This window comes from Hyperoodon ampullatus (genome assembly GCF_949752795.1).
Source record: "Hyperoodon ampullatus genome assembly, chromosome: 7".
Taxonomy (NCBI): Eukaryota; Metazoa; Chordata; class Mammalia; order Artiodactyla; family Ziphiidae; genus Hyperoodon; species Hyperoodon ampullatus.
The window spans coordinates 107,447,882-107,461,557 of record NC_136920.1 but is presented as its reverse complement, the minus strand read 5'-3'; the positions used below and the strand labels follow the sequence as shown (position 1 = coordinate 107,461,557).

General features: G+C 34.3%; 1 protein-coding gene across 3 annotated transcripts in view; it reads left to right on the top strand.

The window, feature by feature from the left end:
- GRIA4 (glutamate ionotropic receptor AMPA type subunit 4) overlaps nucleotides 1–13,676 on the top strand; it is a gene marked incomplete at both ends in the record, with an annotated part of 489,699 nt that overhangs the window by 340,581 nt on the left and 135,442 nt on the right. For all 3 annotated transcript variants that reach the window (XM_079708692.1, XM_079708693.1, XM_079708694.1), the window contains one exon: nucleotides 5,635–5,688. In XM_079708692.1, coding sequence (XP_079564818.1) covers nucleotides 5,635–5,688 — 54 coding nt within the window. The remainder of the gene's footprint in view (nucleotides 1–5,634; nucleotides 5,689–13,676) is intronic.

Sequence of the window (13,676 nt, the reverse complement as noted above, 5' to 3'; positions counted from 1 at the left end):
AATGGGAAATGGAAACCAGAAAAGTACAATAGGTACACATAAAAAAAGGAAAAAGCAACCCAAACACAGCACTTATGATGGTGATCAAACCACAAGAGAAGAGAACAAAAGAGGCATGGAGGGACAAAAACAAACCCAAACAATGAAGAAAATGGTAATAAGAGTGTACATATTGATACATATATTGATAATTACCCTAAATGTTAATGTATTAGGTGCTTCAACCAAATGATATAGATTGGCTGAATGCATACAAAAACAAGACCCATAGGAACCTGCTGTATGGCACAGGGAGCTCAGCTTGGTGATGACCTACATAGGTGGGATGGGGGGTGGGAAGGAGGTCCAAGAGTGAGGGAATATATGTATACATATAGCTGATTCACAATGTTGTACAGCAGAAACTAACACAACATTGTAAAGCAATTATACTACAAAAAAATAAAAACACAAGACCCATACATATGCAGTCTACAGGAGACCCACTTCAGACCTAGGGGTGCATACAGACTGAAATTGAGGGGTTGGAAAAAGGTATTCCATGCACATGGAAATCAAAAGAAAGCTGGAGTAGCAATACTCATATCAGATAAAATAGATTTAAAGACTGTTACAAGAGACAAGGAAGGACACTACATAATGATCAAGTGATCAATACAAGAAGAAGATATAACAATTGTAAATATATATGCACCCAACATAGGAGCACCTTTATATAAAAGGCAAATGTTAACAGCCATAAAAGGGGAAATTAACAGAAACACAATAATAGTGGGGGACTTTAATACACCACTTTCCTCAATGAACAGATCATCCAGACAGAATATCAGTAAGGAAACAAAAGTCTTAAATGACACATTAGACCAGATAGACTTTGATATTTATAGAACATTCCATCAGAAAGCAGCAGAATATGCTTTCTTCTCAAATGTGCATAGAACATTCTCATGGATAGATCACATCTTGGGTCTCATATCAAGCCTTGGTAAGTTTAAGAAAAGTGAAATAATATCAAGCATATTTTCTGACAACCCTATGAGATTAGAAATTAATTACAGAAAAAAAATGTAAAAAACACAAACACATGAAAGCTAAATAATATGTTAATAAACAACCAGTGGATCACTGAAGAAATCAAAGATAAAAAAAAAATACCTAGGGACACGGCAATCTAAAACCTATGTGATGCAGCAAAAGCAGTTCTAAGATGGAAGGTTATACCACTAGAATCTTACCTCAGAAAAATCTCAAATAAACAACCTAACTTTACACCTAAATCAACTAGATCAAGAAGTACAAACAAAACCCAGAGTCAGTAGAAAGAAAGAAATCATAAAGATCAGAACAGAAATAAATGAAATAGAAATGAAGAAAACAATAGCAAAGATCAATGAAACTAAAAGCTGGTTCTTTGAGAAGATAAAACAAATCAAGAAACTTTTAGCCAGACTCATCAGGAATAAAAGGGAGAAGACTCAAATCAAGAAAACTAGAAAAGAAAAAGAAGTTACAACTGACACTGCAGAAATACAAAGGATCATAAGACACTACTACAAGCAACTCTATGCCAATAAAATAGACAACCTGGAAGAAATGGACAAATTCTTAGAAAGATACAACCTTCTAAGACTGAATCAGGAAGAATAGAAAATATGAACAAACAAATCACAAGTAATGAAATTGAAACTGTGATTAAAAATCTTCCAACAACAAAAGTCCAGGACCAGATGGCTTCAAAGGTGAATTATACCAAGGATTTAGAGAACAGTTAACACCTATCCTTCTCAAACTCTTCCAAAAAATTGCAGAAAGAGGAACAGTCCCAAGCTCATTCTACAAGGCTACCATCACCCTGATACCAAAACCAGACGAAGATATCACAAAAAAAGGAAGTTGCAGGTCAATATCACTGATTAACATAGACACAAAACTCCTCAACAAAATACTATCAAACAGAATCCACAACACATTAAAAGGATCATACACTGTGATCAAGTGGGATTTATCCCAGGGAGATAAAGTTTTTCAATACATGCAAAGCAATCAATGTGATAAACCATATTAACAAATTGAAGAATAAAAACCATATGATCATCTCAATAGATGCAGCAAAAGCTTTTGACAAAATTCAATACCCATCTATGATAAAATCTCCCCAGAAAGTGGGCATAGAGGGAGCTTACCTAACATAATAAAGGCTATATACAACAAACCCACAGCCAACATCATTCTCAATGGTGAAAAACTGAAAGCATTTCCTCTAAGATCAGGAACAATACAAGGGTGCCCATTCCCACCACTATTATTCAACATAGTTTTGGAAGTTTTAGCCATGACAACCAGAGAATAAAAAGAAAAGGAATCCAAATTGGAAAAGAAAAAGAAAAGTAAAAGAAAACAGTAAAATCACTGTTTGCAGATGACCTGATACTGTACATAGAAAACCCTAAACATGCCACCAGAAGACTACTAGAACTCATCAATGAATTTGGTAAAGTTGCAGGATATAAAATTAGTATGCAGAAATCTCTTGCTTTCCTATACACTAACAATGAAAGATCAGAAACAGAAATTAAGGAAGCAATCCTATTTATCCTTGCATCAAAGTGAATAAAATACTTAGGTATAAACCCATCTAAGGAGGGAAAAGAACTATACTCACAAAACAATAAGATAACGATGAATGAAATCAAAGATGACACAAGCAGATCAGATGGAGAGATATACCATGTTCTTGGATTGGAAGAATTATTATTATCAAAGTAACTATACTACCGAAAGCAATCTACAGATTCAATGCAATCCCTATCAAATTATCAATGGCATTTTTCACAGAACTAGAACAAAAAATTTTACAATTTGTATGGAAACACAAAAGACCCTGAATAGTCAAAGCTATGTTTAGAAAGAAAAACAGAGCTGGAGGAATCAGATTCCCAGACTTCAGACTATACTACAAAGCTACAGTAATCAAGACAGTATGGTACTGGTCCAAAAACAGAAATATAGATCAATGGAACAAGATAGAAAGTCCAGAGATGAACCCACGCACTTATGATCAACTAATCTATGACAAAGGAAGCAAGAATATACAATGGAGAAAAGACAGTCTCTTCAGCAACTGGTGCTAGGAAAACTGGACAGCCACATGTAAAAGAATGAAATTAGAACACTCCTTAACACCATACAAGAAAATCAACTCAAAACAGATTAAAGGCCTAATTGTAAGGCTGGATACTATAAAACTCTTGCAGGAAAACATAGACAGAACACTCTCTGACATAAATCACAGCAAGATCTTTTCGATTCACCTCCTACAGTAATAAAAATAAAAACAAAAATAAACAAATGGGACCTAATTAAACTTAAATCTTTTGCACAGCAAAAGAAACCATAAACAAAATGAAAGTCAACCCACAAAATGGGAGAAAATATTTTCAAATGAAGCAATTGACAAGGGATTAAACTCCAAAATATACAAACAGGTCATGCAGCTCAATATCAAAATAACGAACAGCCCAATCAAAAAACAAACTTAGGGTTACTGGGGGGAAAAGGAGAGAGGGACAAATTGGGAGATTGGGAATGACATATACACACTACTATATATAAAATATATAAGTAGTATGGGCTTACTGTATAGCACAGGGAATTCTTCTCAGTATGCTGTAATGACCTATCTGGGAAAAGAATCTAAAAATGAGTGGATACATGTATATGTATAACTGATTCCCTTTGCTGTACAGCAGAAATTAACACAACATTTTAAATCAACTATACTCCAATAAAAATTAGAAAAAAAACTGGATTGGACTCTTTGGGAAAAATAGATTGATAGAAGGGGAAGAACAGGTGAACATATAAAACAGGGGGGAATTAACATGAGTCCAACTTGGCTCTGGTTAAAAACTAACCAAGGAGTGGAGTAGAATGTAAACAGTGACAGTTAGTGCACCTGTTGGCCTCCAGCTGTTTTCCTTTTCAGCTATAAATAATATAGGTTGTTTCTGGTGCTGGGCAGCTTGCAAGGTGTCAATATTGCACAAATTAACCTCAACCTCTCAGGAATACAATTTGCACCTGCATGAAAGTGTGGTTATGGGACATGAATAAGAATGGAAATGAGAACCCTATTGTAGCTCCCTAGTTCACAAATATTGTTTGGAATAAACTGGTACTTACTAGCAGTAATTTTCACAGTGAATGTCTCTGACTGAAGTTCTGTTGAAACATTTCTGGGATTATCTAAACATTTCATTAAATTGAATTGTTTTATTAATTAAACATGTAATACTCATACAGCAATTTTTAAAATACTGGATATCACCAATGCTTTAATTGTACAAAGCTGTGCAAGCTTCAGAATAAAGCTGCTTCTATCTTGAAAAAAATAATAATAAAATAAAATGGTTTTCCTGTGTTTCATACACAAGTCACTAATTTACAAATAATTAATTTAGAAGATATTAAAATACTAAAAACAATTCAATTTTTTCTTTAATGAAAAAAGTATATGTAGGGCTTCCCTGGTGGCGCAGTGGTTGAGAGTCCACCTGCCAATGCAGGGGACACGGGTTCATGCCCCGGTCAGGGAAGATCCCACATGCCGTGGAGCGGCTGGGCCCGTGAGCCATGGCTGCTGAGCCTGCGTGTCCAGAGCCTGTGCTCCGCAACGGGAGAGGCCACAACAGTGAGAGGCCCACATACCACAAAAAAGAAAAAAAAAAGTAAATGTAAATCTTATATTGTGTTGTTACCTTTGAGGATGCCAATGAGGCTACAAAGCTGCTCATTAGTAACTGTCATTAGACTTTCTCTAATTAAAGACATTTTCAGCTTCACAAAATAAGAATTTTAATTTCTAGTACAGAAATAAAGTTGTACGTTTTAAAATATCTGATTGCTTTTTTCTAAAATTTCTTAGTTTCTAATTTTCTAAACATTCCTAAAAAACATTCATAGAAAAAGATTAATGTACAGAAGGAAAAGTCTCTTGATGTTGTTTTGTCCTTATTCTTTTTATCATAATAAAATATTGCTATATCCATAGGCAGGTGAGAATTACCTAAGTATTCTGTGGTATCAGAGGTATCTAAAAACAGAGATTTTGCCTAAAATAATCTTACCTGCTTTTCAGGACAATGATCCAATCCACTCATAGAAAGTGATTCTCACCAGTTGAGGCACCTAACAGTCTATCATGAATTCTTATAAATCATCAATAAATTAAGTACATCTAAGTTCTTTGAACCAAAATAATTTTCTTTCTTATGTTAAAGTATTCTTTTTTTAGAAATATATGTAAACTATTGGTTTGTCTCATAACATTGTCATTCTCTTTGAGGGGATTATAGCATACTAGTTTTCTGAACAAGATATAATGAAATGATTGGTCATTTATTCAGTGGGATTGAAATTACAAGGTTTTTTTTTTTTACTTCAACCACTTTATTTTTAGTGTGGCTTATGAATTTCTTCTAACTAGGATAAATCACTTTCATAAGAAAAACGATATCATCTTCTCAACATGTTTCCACATGGCATTATGCTAGAATAGTTAAAATTCTGTTTTTAAAAATATGATCATGCAGTAAAGTTAAATTGGTTTTCTCATATTTCCTTATATCTTCACAGATTGTGAGTGTTGGAAAGCATGTTAAAGGCTACCATTATATCATTGCAAACTTGGTAAGAACTCTTTATTTTCTATTTTTCATAAGAATTGCTCAAACATTCAAGATTATGTTAATTGTGCCTTGAAATAGTGCTCTATTATTAAACTATATTACCTACTAAGCTTTTTATAACACATAGGATAGTACTCTTATGTGTCCACAAAAAAATTAATGGTCGATCTAAGAAAGAAATGGAAAATTTTATTTAGGCCTACCTGAGGATTATAACCCGCTAGATAGTCTTTCAGAAAGCTCTGAGGACTGTTCTGCCCATTAGAGGCCAAAGCAACGAGATTTTCCGCACAACTTAGAGATCAAAACATAAGTTTTTGAGATAAAGGGTTATGAATCAAAGAAACATATTGACAGTTTACATAGTCCAACAAGGCAATAGTGGGTCATTGTGACCCCTTACAGGATTGAGAAAGGAATGTTATCTCCTAATCTCCTAAGTAGTTATCTTGCTGGTGCCAGGAGGAAATTGCTTCTTTTTCTTTCTTTATTTTTATTTTTTTTCTGAGTAGGCATTCCTGGGCCTTCTAAGAGGATCTAGCTAATGTATTAATGTATAATGCAGATGCACAATGCACACTAAAGGGGAGGAGGTGGTAGCTCAAATGGTGGAAAAAATTTATGTTAAATTTTTCTTGTCTTTCCTTAAAAACAATTGTATTTCATTAATCACAGTGATCATTATATTTCTAGTTCAATATATTTTGGTGCAGATAAGCTTGATATCTGCCATAGTTACCTTTAAAGCTAATTGTAATGTTTGTTTTTCTATAATATTACTTGGCAAATTAGATAATGGCCTTTTGTCTGTGTGAATGATAAATATGCTACTCTATGGATGAAGATTGCCAATACTCAGGGGTATTACAAGAATGATTAAAACTGATGACCCATGTTTTTTTAATTTTATGAAAAACAAGTTTGAAATGGCTATTTAAGAAAGTCTTTTGTTGGGAGTAATCCAAATTATTTTAATGGTGTCAAATTTCACATATATATAGATGTTTATTGTACAAGATACAGGCATTAGTATAAAATTCTTAAAGGTGTAAGTCAAGTCCTTTTAGATTTCTTGGCAAGTCTCAAGTATTTCTTGTTAACTTTGCAAGTGTGGGGGGAAAATGACCATGCAGAGGGCCATTCTCCTTGATTTATCAGAGTACCCTGATAAACAGGGCAGTATCAGATCTGCCCTAAGGGCTTGATCTCAAAAGTGGTTTATCCTAGAGAAGTTAAGAATGTGTTCTCCTTTTTCTCTTTTCCCACCACATATTTCTTTGGTGAGGGTCTTGCACTCAAAGCAGGGAAAGAACAAGGCTTCAAAACAGATTCATATTCATCCACTCTTTTCATGTGACAAGTGGGCCATCACACTTTGAGACAGGAATTTTAAGTCTTTAATGAACTAGGTTACACTATGGAGTTGAGATATTAAAATGCAACAGTAAACTGTAAGGTCTTATTGTATTGTGTTTCTTGAATAAAGTATAATTTTGTTACTTAATATTATCATGAAAATACTGAGAAATTTTTACTTATTTTTTCCATTGCTTTTAGTAGGCCTGTATTCTGGATATTTTAACATACTTTATAAAACTATAAATCTTAAAGCAAATATATCCTGATATTAATCACCATAAGAAAAAAAGAGAGGCATTTATTGATGTGACTTATAATGTCACAATGACATTAGACAAGGAGACTCTAGCAAATAGAAGGTTTTAATACCATCTATTCTTTCCAAACAATGGAATTCAGAAGGGAAAAAAAAGACAATATGTTACAGATTATCATGCCAGAATGGAATTGCTGACATTGACAAACCATACAAAATTAAAAGAATTAGTAGTTATAATATCCTAATGGGTATAACAGCCTGTACTAAACAGCCCTAGTAGATGGCATCACATTCAAATTATCTATATAATGACTAAGTAACAACATATGAAGTAGAAAAGACTGATTTAGTTGGAGGGATTACGATGGAAATAAGGGAAGCTCTTGAACTCCCTTTCTCCCACAAACACACATACAGAGCAATTCCTCTGAGAAAAATCAAGAAACAAGCTGAGTGACTCCTACACATCGGACAGCTGAGAAAACACCCACACAGAAATGGGTGGGAAAGCATGTGGCACACTCTTTCCATAAACACTACTCCCAGCATAGTGCCATACAATCGGAAGGGAACCCTCAACCCTCAGCTTCTACATGAAGAGCAAAGGATTTGGACCACATGTTTAGCACCTCAGTTTTTAAGGCTGCCACTCAAGAGAGAGCCCCTCAAAAGCACCTAGGTCCAAAAGCCAATGGGGCATGCATCCACATGACCACAGTGGTGTGAAATTAGAAATTAATTACAAAAAGAACTGGAAAATCGACAAATATGTGGAGATTAGCCAAATGCTCCTGACAACCACTGGGTCAAAGAATAAATCAAGAGTGAAATAAAAATGTACCTTGAGACAAATGCAATTGGAAATGGAAACATACCATACCAGAACATATGGAATACACCTAAAGCAGCTCAAAAAGGGACGTTTATAGAAATAGATGCCAACATTAAATAAAAATAGAGAAATCAAATAAAGAACTTTATACCTCAAGGACTAGAAAAATGAGAATAAACTAAACTCAAATTTAGGTGAAGGAAGGAAATAACAAAGATCAAAGTGGAGATAAATGAAATAGAGACTAAAAAGACAATAGAAAATATCAATGAATGTAGTTTTTGGAAAAGATAAACAAAATTGACAAATCTTTAACTAGACAAAGGAAAAAGAAAACTTTTAAAAATCATAAAGGTAAGATCAATTGCAACTAATACCACACAAATACTAAAGATCATAAGAAACTACTGTGAACAATAATACCCACAAATTATATACCCAAGAGGAAATGAATAAATACCTAGAAACATAAAACATATCAAGCATGAATTATAATTAAAAAGAAAATCTGAACTAACCAATAACAAGAGAGGAGTTTGAATCAGTAACCAAATCACTCCCCCACAAAAAAGTCCAGGACCATATGGCTTCATGGATAATTTCTACCAAATCTTTAAACAAGAATAATTACCAAAACTTTTAAAATTATTCCAATAAATAGAAGCAGAGAGAACACTTCCAAATTTATTTTCAAGGCCAAAATTACACTGATACCAAAGCCAGACAACAACACTACAAAAAAAGTAAATTTCAGACTGATTGTTGAACATAGATGCAAAAATCCTCTACAAAATATTAACAAACCAAATTAAACAGTACATTAAAAGGACTGAATGAAGATCATATCAAGATCAGGAGGGATTTGCCCAGAGATGCAAGGATGGTTTGATATCGGCGAAGTGACCAATGTGATGGCACCACATTTCGAAAAGAAAAAAAATCATATGATCATCTCAATAGAGGCAGAAAAAGCATTTGACATAATTCACATTATTTCATGATAAGAAAATCTCAAGAACCTGAGTATAGAAGGAACATACTGCACTATAAAAAAGGCCATGTATGACAAGCCCACCTCTAACATCATATCTAATGTTGAAAAGCTGAAAGCTTTTCATTTAAGATGGGGATGTCTTCTCTCACCACTATTTTTCTTTTTTTATTTTTATATTTATGTATTTATTTATTTATTTTTGAATTTATTTCATTTTTTATACAGCAGATTCTTATTAGTTATCCATTTTATACATATTAGTGTATATATGTCAATCCCAATCTCCCAATTCATCACACCACAACCACCACCCACCCACCCCCACTTCCACCCTTGATTTCCATACGGCTGTTCTCTACATCTGTGTCTCAATTTCTGCCCTGCAAACTGGTTCATCTGTACTATTTTTCTAGGTTCCACATATAAGTGTTAATATACAATATTTGTTTTTCTCTTTCTGACTTACTTCACTCTGTATGACTGTCTCTAGATCCATCCACATCTCTACAAATGAACCAATTTGTTCCTTTTTCTGGCTGAGTAATATTCCATTGTATACATGTACCATATCATCTTTATCCATTCATCTGTCAATGTGCATTTAGGTTGCTTCCATGTCCTGGCTATTGTAAACAGTTCTGCAATGAACATTGGAGTATGTGTGTCTTTTTGAATTATGGTTTTCTCTGGGTATATGCCCAGTAGTGGGATTGCTGGATCATATAGTAATTCTACTTTTAGTTTTTTTAAGCAACCTCCATACAGTTCTCCATAGTGGCAGTATCAATTTACATTCCCATCAACAGTGCAAGGGGGTTCCCTTTTCTCCACACCCTCTCCAGAATTTAATGTTTGTAGATTTTCTGATGATGCCCATTTTAACTGGTGTGAGGTGATACCACAGTGTAGTTTTGATTTGCATTACTATAATAATTAGTGATTTTGAGCAGTTTTTCATGTGTCTCTTGGCCATCTATGTGTATTCTTTGGAGAAAAATTTATTTAGGTCTTCTGCCCATTTTTGGATTGGGTTGTTTGTTTTTTTAATATTGAGCTGCATGAGCTGTTTATATATTTTAGAGATTAATCCTTTGTCCATTGATTCATTTGCAAATATTTCTCCCATTCTGAGGGCTGTCTTTTCGTCTTGCTTGTACTTTCCTTTGCTATGCAAAAGCTTTTAAGTTTCATTACATCCCATTTGTTCATTTATGTTTTCATTTCCATTATTCTAGGAAATGGATCAAAAAAGATCTTGCTGTGATTTATGTCAAAGAGTGTTCTTCCTAAGATGTCCTCTAAGACTCTTATAGTGTCTGATCTTACAATTAGGTCTCTAATCCATTTTGAATTTATTTTTGTGTATGGTGCTGGGAGTATTCTTTTTTTAATTATTTATTTATTTATTTACTTCTTTATTGGAGTATAATTGCTTTACAATGGTGTCTTGGTTTCTGCTTTATAACAAAGTGAATCAGTTATACATATAAATATGTTCCCAAATCCCCTCCCTCTTGTGACTCCCTCTCTCCCACCCTCCCTATCCCTCAAAACCAGGTGGTCACAAAGCACTGAGCTGATCTCCCTCTTCTATGCGGCTGCTTCTCACTAGCTATCTATTTTACGTTTGGTAGTGTATATATGTCCATGCCACTCTCTCACCTTGTCACAGCTTACACTTCCCCCTTCCCATATCTTCAAGTCCAATCTCTAGTAGGTCTGTGTCTTTATTACCATCTTACTCCTAGGTTCTTCATGACATTTTCTTTTTTTCTTAGATTCCATATATATGTGTTAGCATACGGTATTTGTCTTTCTCTTTCTGACTTACTTCACTCTGTATGACAAACTCTAGGTCCATCCACCTCACTACAAATAACTCAATTTCGTTTCTTTTTATGGCTGAGTAATATTCCATTGTATATGTGTGCCACATCTTCTTTATCCATTCATCCAATTATGGACACTTAGGTTGTTTCCATCTCCTGGCTATTGTAAATAGAGCTTCAATGAACATTTTGGTACATGACTCTTTCTGAATTATGATTTTCTCAGGGTATGTGCCCAGTAGTGGAATTGCTGGGTCATATGGTAGTTCTATTTGTTGTTTTTTAAGGAATCTCCATACTGTTCTCCATAGTGGCTGTACCAATTCACATTCCCACCAGCAGTGCAAGAGTGTTACCTTTTCTCCACACCCTTTCCAGCATTTATTGTTTCTAGAATTTTTGATTATGGCCATTCTGAGTGGTGTGAGTTGATATCTCATTGTAGTTTTGATTTGCATTTCTCTAATGATTAATGATGTTGAGCATTCTTTCATGTGTTTGTTGACAATCTGTATATCTTCTTTGGAGAAATGTCTATTTAGGTCTTCTGCACATTTTTGGTATTTGTTGTTTGTTTTTTTTTTGTTATTGAGCTGTATGAGCTGCTGTAAATTTTAGAGATTCATCCTTTGTCAGTTGCTTCATTGGAAAATATTTTCTCCCATCTAAGAGTTGTCTTTTGGTCTTGTTTATGGTTTCCTTTGCTATGCAAAAACTTTGAAGTTTCGTTAGGTCCCATTTGTTTATTTTAGGTTTTATTTCCACTTCTCTAGGAAGTGGGTCAAAAAGGATCTTGCTGTGATTTATGTCATGGAGTGTTCTGCCTATGTTTTCCTCTAAGAGTTTGATAGTTTCTGGCCTTACATTTAGGTCTTTAATCCATTTTGAGCTTATTTTTGTGTGTGGTGTTAGGGAGTGTTCTAATCTCATACTTTTACATATACCTGTCCTGTTTTCCAAGCACCAATTATTGAAGAGGCTGTCTTTTCTCCACTGTATATTCTTGCCTCCTTTATCAAAGATAAGGTGACCATATGTGCATGGGTTTATCTCTGGGCTTTCTATCCTGTTCCATTGATCTATATTTGTGTTTTTGTGCCAGTACCATACTGTCTTAATTTCTGTAGCTTTGTAGTACAGTCTGAAGTCAGGGAGCCTGATTCCTCCAGCTCCGTTTTTCATTCTTAAGATTGCTTTTTCTATTAGAGGTCTTTTGTGTTTCCATACACATTGTGAAATTTTTTTTGTTCTACTTCTGTGAGAAATGCCAGTGGTAGTTTGATAGAGATTGCACTGAATCTGTAGATTACTTTGGGTAGTAGAATCATTTTCACAATGTTGATTATTCCAATCCAAGAACATGGTATACCTCTTCATCTATTTGTATCATCTTTAATTACTTTCATCAGTGTCTTATAATTTTCTGCATACAGGTCTTTTGTCTCCTTAGGTAGGTTTATTCCTAGATATATTATTCTTTTTGTTTCAGGGGTAAATGCGAGTGTTTTCTTGATTTCACTTTCAGATTTTTCGTCATTAGTGTATAGGAATGCCAGAGATTTCTGTGCATTAATTTTGTTTCCTGCTACTTTACCAAATTCATTGATTAGCTCTAGTAGTTTTCTGTTAGCATCCTTAGGATTCTCTATGTATAGTATCATGTCACCTGAAAACAGTGACAGTTTTACTTCTTCTTTTCAGATTTGGATTCCTTTTATTTCCTTTTCTTCTCTGATTACTGTGGCTAAAACGTCCATAACTATGTTGAATAGCGGTGGTGAGAGTGGGCAACCTTGTCTTGTTCCTGATCTTAGTGGGAATGCTTTCAGTTTTTCACCATTGAGGATGATGCTGGATGTGGGTTTGTCATATATAGCCTTTATTATGTTGAGTTAAGCTCCCTCTATGACTACTTTCTTGAGGGTTTTTACATTAATGAGTGTTGCATTTTGCGAAAGCTTTCTCTGCATCTATTGAGATGATCAGATGGTTTTTCTCCTTCAGTTTGTTAATATGGTGTATCACATTGATTGATTTGCATATATTGAAGAATCCTTGCATTCCTGGAATAAACCCCACTTGATCATGGTGTATGATCCTTTTAATGTGCTGTTGGATCCTGTTAGCTAGTATTTTGTTGAGGATTTTTGCATCTATGTTCATCAGTGATATTGGCCTGTAGTTTTCTTTTTTTGTGATATCCTTGTCTGGTTTTGGTATCAGGGTGATGGAGGCATCGTAGAATGAGTTTTGGAGTGTTCCTTCCTCTGCTATATTTTGGAAGAGTTTGAGAAGGATAGGTGTTAGCACTTCTCTAAATGTTTGATAGAATTCGCCTGTGAAGCCATCTGGTCCTGGGCTTTTGTTTTTTGGAAAATTTTTAATCACAGATTCAATTTCAGTGCTTGTGATTTGTCTCTTCATATTTTCTATTTACTCCTGTTTCAGTCTTGGCAAGTTTTGCATTTCTAAGAATTTTTCCATTTCTTCCAGGTTGTCCATTTTATTGGCATAGAGTTCCTTGTAGTAATCTCTCATGATCTTTTGTATTTCTGCAGTGTCAGTTGTTACTTCTCCTCTTTCATTTCTAATTCTATTGATTTGAGTCTTCTCCCTTTTTTCTTGGTGAGTCTTGCTAATGGTTTATCAATTTTATTTATCTTCTCAAAGAACCAGATTTTAGTTTTATTCATCTTTGTTATCATTACTTTCCTTT